This window comes from Rhinatrema bivittatum, chromosome 1, assembly GCF_901001135.1.
Source record: "Rhinatrema bivittatum chromosome 1, aRhiBiv1.1, whole genome shotgun sequence".
Classification (NCBI taxonomy): Eukaryota; Metazoa; Chordata; class Amphibia; order Gymnophiona; family Rhinatrematidae; genus Rhinatrema; species Rhinatrema bivittatum.
This window is the reverse complement of record NC_042615.1, coordinates 675,011,767-675,034,773: the sequence shown is the minus strand read 5'-3', so window position 1 is coordinate 675,034,773 and position 23,007 is coordinate 675,011,767. Positions and strand designations below refer to the sequence as shown.

The 23,007-nt window shown below is 42.2% G+C and overlaps 1 protein-coding gene across 1 annotated transcript in view; it reads left to right on the top strand.

Moving 5' to 3' along the window:
- Nucleotides 1-23,007, top strand: part of VCAN (versican) — a 298,710-nt gene that overhangs the window by 23,177 nt on the left and 252,526 nt on the right. Inside the window, exons 4-6 of the mRNA XM_029573809.1 lie at nucleotides 12,442-12,822; nucleotides 17,030-17,204; nucleotides 17,603-17,730. Of these exons, the coding sequence (XP_029429669.1) occupies nucleotides 12,442-12,822; nucleotides 17,030-17,204; nucleotides 17,603-17,730 (684 nt within the window). The remainder of the gene's footprint in view (nucleotides 1-12,441; nucleotides 12,823-17,029; nucleotides 17,205-17,602; nucleotides 17,731-23,007) is intronic.

Below are 23,007 nucleotides of genomic sequence, written 5' to 3'. Positions count from 1 at the left end.
TTACCATGTGACAGGGGCTATCGATGCCATTGGCCGGCCCCTGTCACATGGTAGGAGCAATGGATAGCCCGTGCCATTTTTTTAAGATGGCGCCGGCCATCTTAAAAAATGGTAAATTGTCCGAATGAAAAAATGTTTTTGTAATTTTTAGAAATGCTTATCAAACATATTTAAACATGACAATTCAAAAAGCCCAATATAAGGAACCCAAATGTGTACTTCCTTTAGTCAATCCAACAGGAAAGCGCCCGACATGGCATCATGTTTCATGGTAAACTGCTTCAAGGGCTCCCAATGATGATTCTTTACCACCGTCATTCCTGGTAAAGCGAATCAGCTTCACTGCTTGTATCCTCTAAATTGTTCTCATTCTTATACCCGATAATATTGATGATGCCTCCTGTTCTGAATAATTAAACAAAGATGGGTCAGGGGTGCTCATATTGATACCTGAAATCAAGCAACTGTTATAGCAAAACAAACCAAGCTGGCACCTACCAATATGCAAAGTATATGCTACAAATGTTACACATTACAATAGTATTTATATTGCACAACCCTAAATCAATTATAAAACTTTCAAACAAATTTACAAATCTTGAATAATTTTATTAGTTACTTATAAATGTATATATATTGCACATGCTATTAGACCACCCCTTATATTTAAAAACCATTCACACCACATCCATACTAATCATACTTTCCCAAACATTTAAAAACATACAACCCCACCTCAGTATAACAGCAATAAACCATCACTCTGAGAGCAATCTCTAATCTCCAAACTGTTCACTTGGGTGCAAAGTCTGCAAGTAGTTTTTACCTATGAACTCTGCACCAGATTTCATAGAGAAAGTATGCTTCTGGAGATCCATGTTCAAAAGCCATTTAGATGGATAACCCAGAACCAGAATGTTTTACCTGGCCCCCCTTTGAGTGGGAAAAAGGGGGTGATCCGGTCAGCTTCAGGTGGGCCCAGAAAGAGGATGAGTCCTTTAAGTGGGCCCAGAAGCAAATACAGAGGGTGGATGGAAAGCTAGTCCCTGGAGCACAGGTTATAGACCCTATTCCCCCTTATTTTGTGATGAAAGGGAATCTGCTTTAACAGTTTAAAAAGGGCAGTGTGGAGGAGAATTAATAGAACAACTCCTAGTTCCCAAACCATATCGTCAGAAGGGCACACAGCCCTTCTTGGGGGAGGAAAAGGCCCAAGAGAAAATATTTGCACAGTTCTATTGGCAGGGCCTACATGAACAGGTCCAGTTGTTTTGCCGGTACTGCCCTACCTGCCAGCTCACAAAGCATATGGGCAGCATCTCTCATCCCCATGCCCATAATCAAGACCCCTTTCGAAATGGTGGGCATGGACCTCATGGGGCCACTAGAGAGAGATCTACTCGAGGAAATAAGTACATCTTCATTATTCTGGATTATGCTACAAGATATCTGGAGGCAGTGCCATTACAGAATATGAAGACCCCGATGGTGGTGACCACCCTAATCGAGGGTTTTCCATGATTTGGGCTACCCATGAGATCCTGACAGAACAGAAAGCCCCATTCATCTCCAAGGTAATGAAACAACTCTGTGCCTTGCTCAAGGTAAAACCTCTGCAGACTGATGGCCTCATTGAGTGCGTCAGTCAGACGCTGAAACAAATGTGGAGGAAGTTTGTGGATGAAGATGGCAAGAACTGAGATGCATTGCTACGCTATATGCTGTTAGCAAGCCGCAAAGTGCCACAGAGTTCTATGGGGTTTTTCCCTTTTGATTTACTGTATGGGAGAAGGGCAAGAAGAATTTTGGACATAGCTCATGAGACTTGGGAAGACGAAGGGAGCCTCAAACAGAACTCTGTTGACTAAATTTTCTGAGTGCAGGATCGTCTAAAAAAGGCTGGGGAGGCAGCGTGCCTATGCATAGAGAAGGCTCATGCTACACAAGCCCAAAGTTATAATTGCTCTACAGTCCAAAGAGTATTCCAGCCGGGAGGACCACATACGTCTCCTCCTCCCATTTTCAGAAAGTAAGATGTTACCACATTGGCAAGGGCCCTATGAAGTTTTAGAGAAAACAGGGCCCGTGGATTACAAAATAGTTCAACCAGATAAATGAAAGAAAAAATACCACATCAAGCTCCTGAAGAAATGGGTTGTACAGGAGTGCGGAATGGTACAAGAATGAGAGATTGCCCCAACAGTCAGACCTAAAGTTGACTGAACCCAAGTTCCTTTTGGAGAACAGCTGTCCCCTGCACAGAAAGATGACTTAAGGCAGCTGATAGAGCATCTATAAGGCTGCTATAAAATAACCTTTAGCGTACATAAATTTGGAAGAATAATATGCAGACTTTTCTTTTCCAAGCCCACCCTCTCCAGGAATGTCTCCACCAATGCAGCTAAAAATACAATGGAACACTGAGTGTATTTTCAGCTTTTTTGAGGGAGGGTAGGGTTCAGATAGCCAGTTTACACAGGGAAATTGCTATTTACCTGCATAGATTTCAAAAATTGCTATTACTAGTTAATGGAGGAGGCTGAAGATTTTGTCTATGGCCACAGAATAAAGTTTGTAATAGCGATTATTTAATGAATGGGAGTTGTTAGGTTTTGATGATGACTAAAGTGAAGTGACCGCTCCATTTCATGCATAAAAAATGAGTCACTAAAATATTAATATTCTATTACTGAACCGATATCAAAATGTCATTTCACTTGAGTATTAGTGTCAACTATGGAGGACTCAATTTAAATTTTCTGGCACATATTTCTTGATGTGTAGGAACCTACGTTTTCAGTTTTTTCCCTCCTTGTAATTTCAATGTTATAGCAAAAAAAAAAAAAATTGTGGAAAAATGACTATTATAATACACATGAGAAAAATCAATGGAAAAGTCATTATTTTACTGATTTTTTTTTTGTTATAACATTGAAATTCGAGGTCATGTGATGCAGTGAGAGCAGGTAGACATTTTCTGGCTTGCTCCGGGGCCCCACTCCCTGCATCATAGCCCATTGTTCACTCTCTAGATCCGGACTTAGTTGTCTAACACCAGTTTTGCTTGCCGGTTCCTCCCCTCCTTACTGTGCTCTGCAGCGCCCAGGAAAACTCAGCTAATGGTGACAAAACCGCCACGGAAGGACAGGCCAAAGACAGCCGCGGGCTCCAACATGGCGGCCCCACCCATCCCACCGGAGCAAGCATCCGAGCCCTCTGAGGGAACAAGCTCACTCGCGGCAACAATACTCACTGCGATGGACGAAAAACTGAGCAAACTGCATTCACGTTTTGATGACCTGCAAACCTTGCTGACGGACCACATGAGACGGCTGTCTGAGGCGGAGACGAGAATCGGGGCCACGGAGGATCGCCTGCAGGCCTTGGAGACTGAGTTAAACACGGCGCAAGCTGTTTTAGCCAAGCATGAAAGTAAGCTGGAAGACTTGGAGAATCGCTTCCGCCGGAGCAATCTCCAAATCATTGGCTTCCCCGAGTCGTTCTTGGAAAGAGATTTGCGCTCCTTCTTTGAAACTTGGCTGCCACAGGCCTTTGACTCCCCACCCTCTCTTGCAGATCTTTGCGTGGAGCGGGCGCACCGGGTGGGAAATCAATCCATGGACCCCAACAGGCCACGCCCAATGTTGGCCAAAATTATGAACTATCATCATAAAGAGGAGATTTTATGTCTGTTTAAGCAGCAGTGTGCTATAGACTATGAAGGCTGGAAGATTCTGTTTCTCCCAGACTATTCTCCAGCGATTTCCATTAAAAGATGGGCTTTTACAACATTATGTTCTGCCTTAGTGCGCCTCAGATCCTCTTCGCCCTGCAGTACCCGGCATGACTTCGGATAGTCTATGATAATCAAGCTCACTTTTTTGAGTCGGCATCTGAAGCCCAGATCTTCTTTCAATCTAAACTGAAGAACTTAGAAGCCCAGCCTTTACCTGCCTCTTAACTGTCCACTACAAACTGGGTCAGTAGTTAAGCGACTGCCTAAGAGCACAGTTATGGACTTTCACCAAACTGCCTTTGGAGAAGGCATTTTTATTATTTTCTGTTTGGTATATGGGGGGGTGCCCTATTGCATCCCTTTGGTGACCTCCCGGGCCCTCTTTGTAAGTCACACTTGGGATGGGGGTTACAGGGGTTAGGAAGGGGGTGGGGGGGGGGGTGAGGAGAGGGAGAGGAGGTAAGGGAGGATATAGGCCTATCGAGGGAAAAATTAATAGGAGAGTTTTATTCTTAAGGTTCCTGCTGGGCAATGACATTTTTGTTGGGTGGGGACCGGGAGGCTGGGGAGCCCTGTCCCACAGTATATCTGGTATTGTTGTCTTTTATCAGCTACTACCCTCCAGCCTGTTGCTCAATGACCCCTCCCATATGTTGTGTCACTTGGAATGTATGTGGTCTCGGATGTGTCACTAAACGCTTTAAAGTGTTACAAGCTCTACAACGCTGGCAAGCACACATCACGATGCTTCAGGAGACACACATGTCTCAACCTGAACATCAGAAGTTGTGTTGTCAATGGGTGGGTAAGTAGGGGTGGCAATCTTAATAGGGAAATCTGTTCCCTTTCAGATTGTGCACATGATTGCTGATCCAGAAGGCTGCTATGTGTTAGTGGAGGGAATCTTGGGAGGAAAACCATTGGTACTTTGTAATATCTTTGCTCCGAATCAGTACTCTCATGTGTTTTTTCACCAGCTTACCAAACTGCTAGCACCACATCTTCAAACCCCTCTAATTTTGGGAGGTGATTTTAATTGTGTTGGGGATGCCAGTTTGGATAGATCACGACCCCCTAAGTGCCCCAGCCGAACTCTCACAAAGGGTTGCCCCATATAGGCGCCACTTTGGATTTGATAGATAGCTGGCGGGCACTGCACCCTCTTGATAAGGAATACACCCATATTTCGCGTGTGCATGTGGCACAGTCCTGCCTTGATTATTTATTAGTGGATAGGGGAACATTCACTAAGGTGCAAGACTCCTAGATCGGTCCCATTCTCATCTCTGATCATGCACCAGTCTGGATTGACTTGGAAGGTCTCCACCCTGTCCCTTCTCAGCGCCTATGGCGCTTCCCAAGATTCCTTTATAAGGATTCACACCTATCTAAAAAAGAAGTGGCAGGAGTGTGCTTTCTTCAGTGCTGCACACGTAGGCTCCCCAGTTCTTGGATATGGCAAAAGCAGTGTTGAGGGGGGAACATCATCTCATATGGGGCCAATAGAAACAAAGTGCTAACATCAGAAATCCATACTTTAGAAAAACAACTCTACACGGCTAAGTGGCGGTAATCACCCTGCTGCCAAGCAAAAAGCTTTCTTTGATATTCAAACTACCCTAAATACCCTATTGCATCAACGGGTGAAGAAGGGTCTGATGTACTATATAGGGCATTTTTTCTTATACGGCAACAAAGTGGGCAGAACATTGGCTAACTTAACATGCCGAGAGAAAGGTACATCTTTGCTGACCACCCTGCATTCGGCTAGGGGCCAACTGGTCAATTCGGGCCCGGATATATGTCAGATTTTTCGAGAGTTCTAGTAACACTTATATACATCTATCCCTAGCCTAGTGGGTGATATGCAATCTTATTTAGACACAGTGGGCCTGCCTTATTTGTCAGAAACCCAGCTACAACAAATTAATCGTCTCATTCAATACCAAGAAATACTAAACAAAATTAAGTCGGCTAAACTTCTGAAAGCTCCGGGCCGGATGGCCTGCCCACTGAATTTTACAAGCTCAAGGCCCCAGACTTAGTAGGCACTGTTGGTGAAATGCTTCACTCTTTAATAGACCAGGGGACATTCCCATTCTCTCCTAACTCGGCTTTGATCATTGTCCTTCCTAAGGGGGGTCGCGACCCTACTATCCCAGCCTCCTATCGGCCCATTTCTCTCCTTAATTTTGATACTAAACTTCTTGCAAAGATTATGGCCACTCATCTGGGTAAACTCCTTCCTGGTTTGGTGGGAGCAGAACAAATTGGATTTGTCTCAAAACACAATACGGTTACTAACATTCGGAAAATATTGGTCTCCTTGACTCACAATCAAAGCAACCGTGTGCCTTCACTGCTCCTAAGTTTAGACACGGAAAAAGCATTCGACCGCTTGGAATGGAACTTTATGTTCTGGACACTCGAAGCTTTTGACATTTCCAGTTTTTTCACACGGGCAATTCAAGCCCTCTATCATAGACCCCGAGCCTTTGTCTATGTCAATGGTTGTCGATCAGAGGAGTTTGAGCTTGAAAGAGGTACTTGTCAAGGCTACACTTTGTCACCGTTGCTCTTTATATTATCTCTTGAGCCCTTTTTGTGTCGGCTTCGGACAATCCGGAATAATGCGGGCATTCCCATAAATAAGTATGCGGGTACTTGCTTCAAGCTCTCTGTTTTTGCAGATGATATTTTGTTACACCTCTCTGACCCACAGCATTCAGTACCAGCCCTACTGTCAGAGGTGGTGGCATATGGATGAGTGGTGGGGTGTAAACTTAACCTTGACAAGTGTGAGGCTCTTCCGGTAGACCCCGCAGTTCTACATACGTGGGTGGGTGACTTCCCGATGAAATGGGATTTGGAATTTTTTATCTACATGGATATCACATTAACCCCGGAATTACACCAACTTGGCAATGTTAACTTCACCCGCCTTTACCGCAAGACCCAACGGACTCTCGCTCTTTGGCAGGCTTTTCCGCTCTTACTTTCGGGCCAAGTCCATTTATTGCAAATGATTCTTTTGCCCAAGTGGCTTTATTTGTTTCAGACCCTTCCCTGCATTTACACTAACCGTGAATTGGCAAGCGTTGATCGTTTACTGTGTCGCTTTATCTGGAAGGATAAGCGACCTCAGTTATCGTGGTCGGTCTTACGACGGTTGAAAAACTGTGGTGGATTAGGGCTCGCAGACTTGAAATTATATAATCTAGAATGTAGTTTGCGCCATGTCACGGACTGGATGCTGGAAACATTGTTTTTCACACCTACGATTTTGAACAGTCGCTTTTGCGCCCCAGTCTTACCCTTCGCTATTTTTTACACGTGACTCCATGGCTGGCCTCAACTGTTTTAAAGAAGAGCCTGCTATACTTTCCTCTCCTCCACATGTGGCAATATCTGTGCAAGGCCCTCAGTTTAGATTGCACAGTATCCCAATTTTTTTTAATGTGTATGGTAACCCCAACTTCACCGCTGGGCTCGCTAGGAGTAACTTTTCTCATTGGGCCTCATGTGGGCCCTTCTGAGGAAGGGAGCTTTAAGACCTTCTCTGCCCTCCGTGAGGAATTTGACATGCCTGAAATGCATATGTTTGCTTACTTACAAATCCGGAGCTATATCCGAGCCCTCCAGGTCCAAGATTGGAACAGTGTTCACTGAGAATCTCTCTCTGACATACTAGATATGGAAGACCCCCTCCCACACTCTATTTCTTACTACTATAAGCTTCTACTACAGCTGAAGCCTACCTTAAATTTTGAGGGGCTGTTATTATAGTGGCAGGGTGAGCTCCGCCTGGATATATCAGCAGCGCAGTATGCTCTGTTTTAAGCGTATTCCAATGATTGTGAGAAATCAGGCCCTTCGTGAAACCCAATATAAATTTCTCACGTGCTACTTATACTCCCAGATTCGAGTACACCTCCTCAATCTCACCCCCTCACCTATATGCAAGAAATGTACTCTCTCACCAGGCACACTGGGTCACAAGTTTTGGGGTTGCCCTAAAGTCCAGAACTTTGAGCACTCAGTTATCACCTATATTTTCCGAATGACCAAGATACATTTATCTGTTCAAACTCATGCCCTTCTTTTTGACCACTTGCGTGGGGTATCATTGGGAGAGAAATACAAATGACTGTGGATTCGGAAAATTTTAATTTTAGCTAAGAAATCCATACTCCAAACCTGGAAAAACCAAATCCACCTCCTATGCCTGACCGAGAAAGTGGTAGAACGCATAGATATCACTCACAAAACTCGGCCCTTCTTTTCCATTTGGGCTGCCTATATCCAATCGCTGCCTCACAGAGCGCATAGTTTAATACTAAATGAAATGTCCATGCCCTCTGCTCCATAATCCTCTTCTCTTTGCTCTTCTTATGCTGTGTTCATTTAGTAAGGCCTAAGGGAGGGTGGGGGGTACGGGCAGGGAGTTTATCTGTTGACTAGGGGAGGCTAAGAAGATCCCATCAGCCTCCTCTTAGTGTTCTTTGTTCAGGATTCTGAGCTTGTCATACGAGGGGGTGGGGGAGGCTCATGGGTTTAGGGGACTGCAATGCCTCTAGTTTATATATGCTGTCACTATCATTCATGTGTTTAATTACTGTTGAAGTATTGTTTAATTCTGTGACAGTGTTGATTTTATGTAAAAACTAATAAAGATACTTAAACATAACACTGAAATTCCCATGGAAAAAATATAAACACTGAAAATAAAGGTCCTTACTGATATATAACTTTTCTACTTGAATAATTTGATTAAGCTTTCTATCGCATTTGGCTTGAAAAACATTCAAATCATACCATCCAAGAACACTTGGCTCAAGATAAAAGAAAGGTAAAAATCTTAATGACCAGTCAGGGTAGCTTACATTTCATATTTAGTAATTCGATTACCTTTGAATTTTTCAGAATACTTTGATGGTCATTCCCTTTTAAAGCCACTTGCATAAAGGTGAATTTTAAAAGCCAGACATGCGCATCTCTTAGGGCATGTGCGAATATGTTGGGCCGGCGTGTGCTGAGCGGAGTTTAAAAGCCGCCTGGATACGTGTGTATCTCCTGCTGTGTACACAAATGAAAAGTTCCAAAAAAGGGGCAAAGTGTCAGCGGGACATGAGCGCGCCTGGATTTCAACTTCAAATTAACACATAAATACGTGCACAGGCGCGCACCTGGGTTCCCTGCCGTATAACTTTACTTTTGCTATTGAGGACGTTTAAGTTATAAAATAAATATAAATAGATAGATTGGCAGGGTTTTAAGGGAAGAGGCTAACAGGAGAGAAGGGAGGCTATTAAACTAGGGGGGTTTGGAAGTCCTGTCACTTACCTAAGCAAACTGGGAACAAACTGGGAGAACTAGCAACGACATTGGTGGGTGTCTTTTAAAACTCCCCCACTTATGCAGTAGAAGCGGCATTTGCATGCATAGGCGCACGTCCACTTAAAATTGCATGCACATGTGTTCACGGTCAGGCTATTTTATAACATGCATATACATGTGTATGTTATAAAATGGCAGCGTACCTGGGCATGGGGCGATAAACGTGCGTACATGTGTGCCTGCTGGCCTGTTTAAAAGTTACTGTCCCTATAATACCACAGACCATCACTTATTCTCTCCTCAGGTATGTTTTGTTATTCTATGTGTCTGTGATGAAACTGCAAATCTCTGAACTGATACCAACAAGACAAGCATAGTACAGATACGTGATACAAATTCTACTTTTCGCAGACAGAAAGAACCAATGTATCCAAAGCATTCACCGTTCACAAAAAGAAAGTAAAAAGCATCTAGCAAACCAAAACTGGGTAAACAGAGACAAATCTTTTTTTTGTGAATGGCATCAATTGCTACAGGATTGAATACTTCTCTTATCAACCCAGTCAGTCATACAGAACCCAGTCAAAATGAATTCAAGCCACACAGTTTGGTTTCAGTATATCTCTACTCTCAGGTACTCTCAGAGTGAAAAGGGAAAGAAATTGAGCAACCTGGCTAAATTAGATACAATTCTTCCACTAGCTGAACCACGTGATCTTGTAGCTCTGTGGTAGATCTTCAAGTAGTGCCAGCAGGTTGGAGATTCAGATCTTGAGATTGTCAGCTGGAAAATAGCCTGTGGTAATGTGGTGTGTTATAGCAAGTCTGGAGCTCTCTACCCTACAACTATATCATTTCGTGTGAAATTATTGATAAGAGACTTCAAGTTAATGTAATGGGATTGCACTCGCAAGTGCAACGTTTTGCTGTAATCTTGTTTGTTCGATAGTATTGTGGCATTTTCGTGGATCTAGTTTAAGTATTATGAATATAACATTGTAATAATCACAACTCTGTAATCAAAATAAATGTTCATTGAGTCAGTACATGAATGCTGTGTTGTAAAATATATTTACAGTAACATGTCTTCATTGCTAGTACTTGTTATTGTCACACTGTTGCTGGGAAGTTTATTTTGTTGATGTAACAGTTAGTTTACTGTTCGCAAGTTAGTTTTCAAAGAAAAAAAATTATAGCAACATTTTGACTTCCCTCAGTTGGAAAAAGCAACAAAGACAGTTTTTGCACCACTATTAAATCACAGATGGTTTAATTGCTAGAGCACAATGTAAATAGGCAAGAATCCCTTCATTAGATATATACGAAATCACATAAAATGAGGGCATCTTTCACTTAAGGATGTTATAAACTGGAAACAGTTGGCAGCTGAAGTTGGTATAAATGAATCATGAAAGGTTACTAATCAGGAGCCAGACAATGATTGCCAATCTGTTTATCTTTCTCTTCTGTTAAAAAAATATTTTAGCAGTCTATTAAACCCTGAGGATAAAAATAAAATAATTTAAAAAAATGGTTAATGAGACGGAGTATGAAAAAGCAAAGAGAATTATTGTTAACTAGTGGTACCCGGCAGTGGCAGAGTCAGGCTCTTTACCCTCCCTCCCCCTTCCCCTTGCTCATTTACCTCAGTCACTCATCCTCCTCCCCCTTGGTCACTCACCCCCCCTTCCCTTCCCTCCCCTGTCCCCACTCCAACTCTCACACTCACCTCTCCCCTCATTCTCCCTCCCCTGACACTCACCTCCCCCCTCATTCTCCCTCCCCTCACTGTCACCTCCCCCCGCTTACTGCCTACCCTTCAGATCAGAAAACCTTTGTCTTTCTATTTCTGTGGGAACCCCCCCACCCCCAAAACCCCCCCAATCCCAACCCTTAAATCAAATAATAACCCCCCACCCTCCTGCCCCTTCCCAAGACCTGGGAAATTAAAATTGTTGGTGCTACATGTGGTCTGTCCCTGGGCGTCTGTGCACGTTATTTAGCCAAATAGGGGAGTGCCTAACCAAATTTGCACTTCCAAATTTGTTTTGTGGTCTGGGGAGGGCTCTTTTGGTGCGTTCCCGAGATCGTGCAAGTTTAGTGTATGTATTTGTGTGTGAACCTCCCCTTTCCCCCAAAAAACAATCCTATGAGAAAAGTTCTCTTAAACTAACCACCCCACACTCTCCTGCCCCCCCTCCCCCAGCCCTGCGAAAAACAGTAGTCCCCCCTTCCCCCCCCCCCCCAGAGTTGCTGAATGAATGAAACCTGCCCCCCCCCTCGTGACCCCTCCCCAAGATGTTCGCAATAAATTAATTACCACTCCCCACCCTCCAGACCCCCCGAGACCTGATAAAAATGTCAGTCGGTGGAGTGGGCGTTCAGGAGCGGTCCGGGAGCGATGTATTGGCGTTGGTCCGTCGGCTGCGAGCACTGAAACGGATCCCGATGGCCCTTTGCTCTTACTATGTCAGTGGGGTGGAGCAATGGCAGCGGTAGGTCCTCTGACATAGTAAGGGCAAAGGTCCGCCGGCTGCCAGTCCTGAAAATGGCACCGAGGGGCCCTCGCCCTTACAATGTCACATGGGCTACTGCCACCATTAGTGTCCCTGAGTGGCATAGTAAGGGAAAGGGCCGTCGGCGCCATGTTGATTGCTGGCAGCCGATGGCCGTAGTGCAGGAGATGTGTTCCAGACCGGTCCTGGCCACCCGCTGGAGCCTCCCAGACTTCTGTCAGGTTTTGTGTGTGTTGTGAGGGCCTGGGAAGAAAATAAATTTGGCATGTGTGTGGGGGGTGTGAGGAGGGTGGTTTTGTGTGTGTTGGGAGGCTGTGGGAAGTAAATCAATTTGGGGGGGTATGAGGAGGGTGGTGGGTGTATTTTATCTGTAAAGGAAATAGTTATCTTCCGGCAAAAAAAGTGTGCAAATGTGTTAAAATGGAAGTGAAACGTGGGCCTGGACTGGCAAAATGATTAGTGTAGCGTGTGTTAGTGTAAGGTGTAACAGATGGCGCTTACGTCCAGCAGATGTCGCTGTTTTCTCAAAATTTTTTTAAACCTATTTTACCTGTCACACGTGTGACATATCTGTAATGTAAGTACAGAAGAACCTTCCTGTATGCGAAATGAAGGTTGTGTCCAAATTTGAAAGCAATCGGTTCATTGGTTTCTGAGATTAGCAATTTTGTCCAAACTATTTAACATTTTTATTTATATAGATTAATAAATGTGGAGAAAGTTAACATAATTGGAAGATTATGTTAGAGTCTACATCTCACTGCACAGATTCATGTTTTTTGTTTAAATATTAACATTAATAAAGTCTGGGTAGCACTTAGTAACATGTCCTTTTTTGTCTTCTTTTTGTAGTTAAAGTGGAAAAAAGTCCCCCTATAACGGGGACCCTCTCTGGCAGAGTAACCCTACCTTGCTTTTTTACTACAATGCCTACTACTCTACCATCCAGCAATAACAGTTCAAAGGAATTTCTTCGAATCAAATGGTCCAAAATTGAACAAGACAGGGATGGCAAAGATGCGAAAGAAATCACTGTTGTGGTATCTCAAGCAGGTGCCATCAAAAGGGGTCCAAATTATATAAACAGAGTGTCTGTCCCCAGCCATCCAGAGGACATTGGCGATGCATCACTCACCATTGTGAGATTACGATCTAGTGATGCAGGAGTATATCGTTGTGAGGTCATGTACGGGATTGATGACATACAAGAAACTGTCTCCTTGGATGTGACTGGTAGGTCTTAATTTTTAATATACTGTTGGTGTTGATAGTAGATGAAATGAATAAATTGAAATAGAAACTGATCATACAATTTGATACACCACAGTGATACTCAAGGCAATTTCCTTAATGACCAGTTAAACATCAGAGGATACTTCAAACTTGGTGTATGAATTAGTTCATGGAAATTGAAATATATGGTGTTGGGTTTAAAAGCTGAAAATTCAAGTGCATTGTTTTTGCTTCCTATCCTTGGCTATCCAGTGTTTCATGAGATATATTTGCTTCCTCTTGGGCTCATGATATTTTGTGAGATTTAATGTGGTGTGGCTTGTTGCTGACGATCACACTGCTTTGAACTATAAGAAAAACAGATGCATTTTTTTTTAACTTTTCAATATGGCATGGTTTGTATTTTTCTTTTGGTTGGTCAGTCAGTTAATCTGTAGTACTATTACATGCATATCTTTTTCCCTGGCATATTAGTGTTATGGTCTTCTAGAATGCCACTGAATACATTACAGGCGTAATATCTCTAAGATATTATTAAGACTCAAATTAGGGTGCCATTATTTTTTAGATTCAGTTGTAGTTGCACTGGCATGAGAACCCAAAGAAAGGTTTCATTCATTAACTAATTAAAGTGCATAGAACTACAAAGGCAGTAGCTGTTAAGGCTGAAGGTAGGGATGTGCATTTGTTTTTCACAAATTAGACAATTTCAACGAAATTGTCTAATTCGTCCTGGTTCGGGAGAACCGAAAAACGAATACAATTGTTCTGAAATTTTGGAAAAATTCGTTTTTCGGGTTAGTGTGCGCTAACTCCCGCTAGTGCGCACTAACTTTAAAATGTTAGTGCGTGCTAACCCAAAAATCAACGTCCCCTGAAAAAAAAAGCCTGAACCGCGGGAAAAACAAAATTTCCCATGGCGGACTGAAAATGAAGCCTGAACCGAAGTGGAGTATCGCTGCACATCTCTAGCTGAATGAGGGAAGTCAGGAGTAGAAGATATGTAGAGTGGCTGGATATTTTCTAAGCATGGGGTTCTGGGATCAAACAGCAAGTCAGTGAAACAATGATTAAAGGGGAAGAAATAAAGTGCATTAGGTGTGGGTGTAGGGGGGGGGGGGGACATGGCAAGAACTGAGAGCAGATATGGTTCAAGCCATTATAGAAGACATATAGCAGTTATTACCTGACTGCTGACACAGATTTTTGTCCTTATTTATTTATTTATTTTTATTTTTTTCTATACCGACATTCCTGTAAAAGTACAAATCATATCGGTTTACAATGAAACTTCAAATTCGCTCTAAGGCGGTACATGGAACATTGAACGCCTGCCCTGTCTACTAAATGTTACAAAGATTTTTATTATATACATGAAGCTGGCAAAATATGTATCATGGTAGTTAAGATCTTTAGACCAGATCCTCTTTAGTTTGGCAGAAATCCTTTCTACAGTGTCAATTTATAGTACTTGTTAAGTTTCACAGGTAAGTCTGACAAAACAAATATTTAAAGAAGATTTATCAGAGTCTGCTCCAGTGCAACTCTGCCCCAGGTTTGCCTTGGCACTTTTCCCACTGAAATTACGGGCACGTGTTTCCTGATAAACCTGAATTTATGTTTTGCACTGGAGCAACAGTTTGATAAATCTGCCCAAAGTGTGAGTTCGCTTTCTGTTTTTAAAGCTGAAGTACATAAGTCAATTTTTATATAAATCTTGATAAATGAGGTCCATCCTGTTTAATATACATCTGCTGATTTTGTCTTTAATAATGATCAAGTCTTACATCCCCGTACTCCAAAGACAGTAAATGTTGCAGACTGAAATATTCTTCCTAATTACTGGAGAGAGAATACAGATTCAAGCTTTGCTGGATTCAGATGAGTAAAATTGTCTAGACTTACTGTTGCTCTGCCTACAAACATACTGGTTATAGAATTATGAAGACTTGGCAAAGCTCTTCATAGACTTAAGAGGCCAGACTTGCTAAGGATTCTTTTTCCTCACAAATGCAAAATGGTAACAATCTCTTAGTAAATCTGGCTTAAGGGTTTTAAAATGTGTGTGGGGGAACGGATAATGTTCTAATAGCTGATTTAACAGGATAATATAATAGTCTGTTTAACCACTATGGCAGCTTTTGCAAATATTTTTCCCTTGCCTTACTAGCTTCTTACATTGAATCTCTGATTACAATTGCAGGCCACAACAATGCATTAGCTGTATTTCTGAATCCCTGCCCACCTTTACATAGTTTTGCCAGCTAATACTTTGTTTCTTTAAAAGCATACATATCAAACAATTGTATGCTATAAAGCATTGACTTTCCAAAACATTTTATGCCCTAGCACTGTACTTTTGTTAGTTTTAAGGAAGCTGCTTAATTCTTTTCCAAACTTTATTATTATTTTTTGTATTTCTAATGGAATAAAATACTTTTCTGTAGGTACTTGCCTACAGATTTTATGTCTTCCTGCAATTATAGGTATTGCGTTCGCCAAGATTCCAGTTGAAAGCTTCAACTGTTGTTGCTTGTTCTGTAGTCACTTTATTTCTTCCTTCCCTTTAAAAGAAATTAAAATAATGGTTTAAGAAAATTAAATAAAAAAAGATTTGAACGTTTGAGTAGAGAATGGATTTGTTCTTGCTTCTTGTCACTTCTAGCCCTCCTCCCTCCTCTGCAATGCATCTGAAACCATCAAAGCAGGGCACTTTAATCTTCTTAGCCCCACAGGGTCTGCTAATTACTGTAGCCTTGTACACTTATACCTACTCATGCCTCCCCTTCATTCAGCTCAGGGGCTTCTTCACTAGAAAATGGATATGCTGTAAACTCTAAACAGAATCCATTCAGTTTGATTTTTAGATCAAAGCAGAATGAACAAAGAATAATCCTAAGTTCATTTCTGAATTTTACAAAGGATGGAACACTGCATTGCACTCTGCTATAAGCTGGTATGAACCATCTCTTCAAATTGAAAGCTTCTAAACTAGTGGTCATCATTGGTGCAGATGTTTCAGCAAAAATAAGAGACCAGAGATGCAAACTGGTAATAGAGATGGCACGGAATGATGGAGGGGAGATGGAAGAATCCAGGGTGGGAGAAGGCAGTAAAAGAAAAACAATTGAGAGGTATCAGGTTGGGGAGTGCCAGAGTAATGATAATAGTGCCCATTTTGATCTATGGGGAAACTGCTTGGTATGTAAGCCTGCTGCTTAGGTCAAACCAGGTCAACCAGATGTGGATAAGTGGATTTTCAGCCACCTGAAAGTATGTCTGTACTTTCAAAATGTCCATAAACTTATACACATAAGAAAAGGTGGTCCAGGGGAAATTGCATGTACATGTATTAGATGTACACACACTTAGGGCCAGATTTTTAAACATATGCATGCGGGGTACATTTGTGTGCGCTACCCAGCGTGCACAAATATACGCCCGATTTTATAACATGCGCACGCAGCCGCATACGTTATAAAATCTGGGGTCGGCGTGCGCAAGGGGGTGCACACTAGTACACCTTGCACGCGCCGACTCTAGGGGAGCCCCGATGGCTTTTCCTGTTCCCTTCGAGGCCGATTAGAAATCGGAGTGGCCTCGGAGGGAACTTTCCTTTGGCCCCCCTCCACCTTCCCCTCTCTTCCCCTCTCTAACCCACCCCCCAGCCCTACCTAAATCCCCCCTACCTTTATTTTGTAAGTTACGCCTGCCGGCCGGCTGCCAGCACACAATCCCCTGGCACGGCTGCTGTGCCGGAGGCCTCGGTCCCGCCCCCGCCCCTTTCACAAAGCCCCGGGACATACGCGCATCCCGGGGATTTGTGCGCGTCGCTGGCCCTATGCAAAATAGGCTCGGCGCGCGCAGGAGCGGTCATGCACATGAATCCTGAGGATTTACACGCGGAACCCTTTTAAAATCCGCCCCTTAATGTACACCCCTAGTTTACTTCACCTCAGTGTGCACATGTAGATTTACTGACATAGCAATCTGATTTTCCAATTTGATATACAGAGGTCCCTTAGGTTTGAAAATTGCCTTGTTCTATTTGGGCTGTCAAGTACGCATGTAAGTTTGCAATTAAATGCCTTACTGAAAATGTTCCCCTTAGTGTCTAGCAGGTTGTGTAGGTAGATATCTTTCTTATAGTGCATGAAAAGAATGTGATTTATTGAAGGCACTAGACTGAATGTGCTTCCTTTTGTAGGTGTTGTGTTTCACTATCGTACATCGGTCAGCAAGTACACCTTGAATTTTGAGCATGCGAAGCAGGCTTGCCTGGAGAATGGTGCAACTATAGCTACTCCTGAACAGCTGACAGCTGCATATGCAGATGGATTTGAGCAGTGTGATGCTGGCTGGCTGGCTGACCAAAGTGTGAGGTGAGAAATTCAAGTTGTATTTTAGTTGTTTGTGTCAAAGTTTAGGAGGACCTGGCCATCAGCCCACAAGGCACTCGGGAGCTTTTATTGTATCTCACTGTATTTCAGTACATGCAATTCAATTAGCAGGTTATTTGATCCATGTGGATTAAACACTCATGGACAACTATATCTTTTTATAATTTTCATATTGGTCTAATAAAAGTTATTCTAACCTGCAAAGAATTGAGCTTTTCTAGTATCAATATGGCCATTGGAAATCTGACCCTGTGGCAAAGCACTGCCCAGAGATGTTCAACCTGCATTACATTAATGCAGGCTCAACACGATTTATTCTGTTCATACATTAGAGTAGATCGAGAATGCTTCTTAAGTATAACCATATCGTCCCATTTTAGATATCCAATCAGAAATCCAAGAGAAAATTGCTATGGAGATAAAAAGGGTCTGGAAGGAATCAGAACATATGGAAATCAGCCTCCCCATGAAACATATGATGTATACTGTTTTGTGGATGAATTGGAAGGTAAGAGATCTAATATTTTGCACAATATAATGCAAGCATAAATACTACAGCGACCAAGCATGTCTTAATACAGAAGGAGAAACTGTGTTATGCTGCAATGTGGTTATTTTGCGTGCTGTATGAAAACACCACTTTGGGCCAAATGAACCTATAGTTATGTGGTGCAATAGGTCTTAAGGAAAGCCAAGTGCAGAGGTTATAAAGTTTGCAAATGGTCACTCAGATCTGCAGATGCTATAATTAGCAGCAGCAGTGCTCATTGGAATACTGTTTTTATGCAATGTTCTTATAGACAAAAAGGAAGGCCAAAACAAACGGATGATCTCTTCATTGTATAGTGCACGTTGATTAAAAACATTTATATTTACTCCACAACTTTCAGTTTACTATGCATTTTCTGAAAAAAAAAAGAAAAAGGTATGGAAATTTAAGTTACTTATTACAACTGTCATAGGGAATCTTTCATGCGCAGCTTGGGATGCCTACTAAAAAAAGGGGCTGGATTTTAGAAAATATTGAAGGAAGAAGGAAACAAAAAAAGTCTGACACAAGTCACATAACCATCCTGAACTCGGGGAGGGCTATATTCAAGGCCACGTAGCCGGATAAGTTAGGCCTTAACCAGCTAAGGAGTGGTGGCTGAATGGCCGCCACATACCCAGATAACTAGTTATCCCTTGAAATAGTTAAGTTGGCTATGTGGCAGGTGGGGCGAGAGCATTCTGGGGAGAAGCCAACTTATCCCCACAGGGCTGTCCTATAGTTAGCCAGATAAATGTATCCCGTTAACTTTAAGATAGCCGTATATATTCGGCGGTGTGACTGCGCTGTTGAATATATGGGTGAAGTTAGCTGGATACATTTATCCACTTAACTAGCTGAGTCGGACAACGGCTGTACATGGACCTCACTGTGCATGCATTGTTTGATTTGCAACTAATGAGTTAACCCACGAGTAGCTCTAGGGTAGTGTATTATAAGCATAGGTCAACAGATTCAATAATAATGGTTTAATTCGCATATTTTGAGAACTATAATTTTGTCAAATTTCTCCCAATTATTTTCAGAGCCTGTTTTTAGAATTAATTTTATGCAACAGGAAAGTCATTTTTCCAATTTCCATGTTATCTAGATCATATGATATTGTCTGCTGAGAAAAGCATACAGCATCCAAAATTGTGTTAATTAAAGCCATTTTCAGTGCACTACCATGTGCCCAATATAAGCCAAATATCTTTCTAGAAAATATGATAAAAATAGAAATCAATTTTCTTGATCCCTTACAAGTAAATTTTAAAAGGTGCATGCATGTGCCCATAAACATGAGTATTGGGCATGTGAGCAAAAATACACTGAATTTTATATCATGTGTGCAAGTATACGCATACCATTTAAAATATCCCTACCACACGTATGTGTTGTGTTGGAGCCTTTACACTTGTACTCATAAGTGTGAGAGAGAGAAAGAGAGACAGTCTGATACTCTATATATCTTCCACTGTAAGTGGGCACTTTCAACTCAGGGTGAGTTTTGGGAGGGGGGGGGGGGCAGACCCTTGCGCCCTAGGCAGACTAATGAAGCCCCCCCCTCCAATTCCCACCCTGAGTTTAAAGTTCCCTCTCCCCCCACATTGTTCAGGATCCTTCTAGTCCGGGGCTTCCCAAACCTGCCCTGGGGACCCCACAGCCAGTTGGGTTTTCAGGATATCCACAATGAATATGCATGAGATAAATTTGCATATACTGAGTTTCCATGGTTTGCAAATATATCTCATGCATATTCATTGTGGATATCCAGAAAACCCGACTGGCTGTGGGATCCCCAGGATAGGTTTGTTCTAGCCCAAATTCTCCAGACTTGCACCTCATCAGGACCAGTAGTAAAGTTACGCAGGTAACATGGCACAGGTTGCCATGGTAAACCTCGCAAAATTTGGGGGTTACACGCGTGCGACTTGGCCCATTCTGGAAAGCCCCTTTTTTGCCTCCTTATTCTTGACGCATGCACAGGTATGTACTCGTGTACTTCCTGGATTCTTAAAATTCACTTTGCTCACGTGCGGCCCACTTAAGCGTGTATGGGGCTGTTTTTGCACGAGCAATGCTTTTAAAATCTACCTGTATTTTTTTACATCCCCAATTCCATCAGTACTGATGTACACTAAAACATGTGATATTGCATGCATTCTTCTCACGGTTTGTTTTAATTCATGCCTAGTTTTCTCTTAAGTGGACTGATAGTGTTATCTTCAGAGTGCTGACATCTGGACTCTTAGGCGCTATCCCAGCTGCATAATATACAGGACCAGACACTGAAATTCTGAAGCTTAGCCACGCGAGATCCATGGGTTAAACAGAGCCATGGACTGGCTGCAGCTTGCAGCGAGATATCCAAGGGAAGACTATTCATTTAAATGGAAGCTTCTCTGGATTTCCTGTAATTGATCACGCGTATCTGCAGGGTGCAAAAATCTGATGCTATACCTTATGAGGCATACTGGTAAAAATCACCAAGGGGATGACTTGGACTTTGGTAATGAGAACTAGTAAACTGAGATGAAGAGGGACTGAATAGGAACACAATGCCAGTTGTTACCAGCGAACAGAATTTAAAGGATTCACATAAGAGGATTAAGTATTTACTCACGTTTCTGTTTTTAGAAGCTTTTGCCAATGTAGGCTGGAAAAAGTGAGTGCATTTACCTACATGGGAATCTGTCTCAGAAAAGTGAGTCAAATACTATCTGTATAGGTTATGCTGACAACTGGCACCATTTTTGGAGTACAGCTTGACCTAGACCACTGGATGCATGGACGTGCCACATCGAGTTTCTGTGAAAAGTAGGAATACAAGTCACTACATGCAGTACAGTTAAAACTGGGACTGGATCTTCCTGGCCAGAAAAAAATTAAGTTATTTCATAACTCAATTCATCAGTGCTCATATAGAGCTAGGAGAGCAGCAGCCTCAACTCTCTTTCCACGTGCATAAGTTATTAGCATTCTATAAATAATTGTAAATAAATAAATAAATCAGGCAGCCCTATAGGCAAAATGCTGCAGGGCAACTAAACTAGACCAATTTAAAACCCGCAATTTTAGAATTGGCTTTATCTCACAACACAGAACACAGTGAAACAACATTTGCAATTTTTTGCTTGTGAAATATCACGTGTTCAAAGCCACACAATCTGCTTTCAGAAGACCTCTCTGTAAGAAAACAAATTGTTGACTTTTTCCATGTTGCTTAGAAAGAGGGAATATACTTGCTCCTCTAACAAAATCCTCCCTGCCCTGCAAAAAAAACAAACAAAAACCAAACAAACAAACAAATTCCCCAAACCACTGAAGAGGAAATTATAGCACAATGATTTGGAGTTCTTTCACAGTCCTCAGGGAAAATATCCTGAATTGTATGCAGGATGAATGCATGTGTATTTATGACTGCGATCTTCAGGGCTTGACCTGTGAATACAGGAAGCATCATTTGCTGAATTTACTTGTTAGCTTTTGTTTCCTCTCTCTTTCCTTCACACATGTGTATTTGTTCAGAGACAAATCTATCTCCCTAGTGTTTGCGTCCTCCTCCCAGAGTCCAGATGTTGGTGATATCACAAAAGGAAGTCATGAGCCTTAAACGGCATTTTTCTGAGAAGACCCAAGCTAATGTTGGAAACCAGAAAGGAGTAAATTAAACTAACAAAAAGAAAAAAAAAACCCAAAGCACTTGGAATCCCTTACACACATACACACACACACACACACACACACTCTCTCTCTCTCTCTCTCCAGGCTTGAATCAGACCCTTAACGAAACTGAAATGTTTGATTTGCACATTTGCCTACTTGCAATGATAGTTTATCAATCTCATCCTCAGTTTCTGCTCAGTAAAAATGAATTTTACAATTTTGGCCTAGTTATTCCTGCTTATAACATCTTCAGGTAGAACACAGCTGAACTTCACATGACATTTTCACCAAACAGTAACTAAGAAGATAACCATGATTTCCCATTGATGAATTAAACAGATAGGGGCAGATTTTAAAAGCCCTATGCACGCCGAGCCTATTTTGCATAGGCCCCGGGACACGCGTATGTCCTGGGGCTTTGTGAAAGGGGTGGGGCAGGGGCGGGAATGAGGCCTCCGGCACAGAGGCCGTGCTGGGGGAGTGCGTGCCGACACTCGACCGGCGCACGCAACCTACACCTGCCCAGAGGCAGGCGCAACTTATGGAATAAAGGTTAGGGGGGGTTTAGGTAGGGCTGGGGGAACGGGTTACGTAGGGGAAGGGAGGGGAAGGGAGGGGAAGGTGGGGGGGGTGGAAGGAAAGTTCCCTCGGAGTGGCCTCTGAGGGAACAGGGAAAGCCATCGGGGCTCCCCTAGGGCTCGGCACACGCCTTGTACGTGCCGACCCCGGATTTTATAACATGCACATGGCTGCACGCACATGTTAGAAAATCGGGCATAGATTTGTGCGCACCAGGTTGTGCACACAAATCTACGCCCGCGCTTAGGTATTAAAATCCGGCCCATATTACGTGACTTGAAAGTTATACAGCAAACAGATAATGAACTCAAGCATCTTAATTTTTCAAAGTAATTTACAGCTGTTTAGAGATGCTTAATTATTTGCTCTATGTTCATCCTTAAATGACATGATCTTTGGGTAAGTGAGCTTATGGTCATGTACTAGATCTCAAACTAAACTCAAAGAAAGATGTACAATACAATAAATCAATAGCCTCATTTACTTTACAAATATCAATGTAAAGCCATTAAAATATCCTTCCCTTTATACTTAATTACAAATATTATAACAAATTCAAAAGATAATAGTAATAATCAAACTAGAATTTAACAGCCACCTAATACACAAAAATAAGTAAGACACTACAGAGGAACCACAAAAGTTAAAAACTACAAACACACCATTCACCCATGCATTCACACAAGATAGAAACCTTCTTAACTCCTCCTCTTAAAAAAGGGAAGAGAAAGGATTGCTGTATCATGGATCCATAACCAAAGGAAAAAAAAAAAGAATTGATTACCTTTCTCTTATCAATTATCAGCTGACCCCCAAACAAAATTAGTAACAAAAAAAAATCCAGTATGTGTAGAGTCATGAAATGAGAGTGTGCATATATTATTGTCGCTCTAGTTTAATGTGTCACCAGTCTTGAAGATGTATTAACGCACTTTCTTGCCCTTCCAAACACATTGACACATTCAATTGTTATTGATGGCTTTCAAAAAGATCCTGAAAGAGCAAACA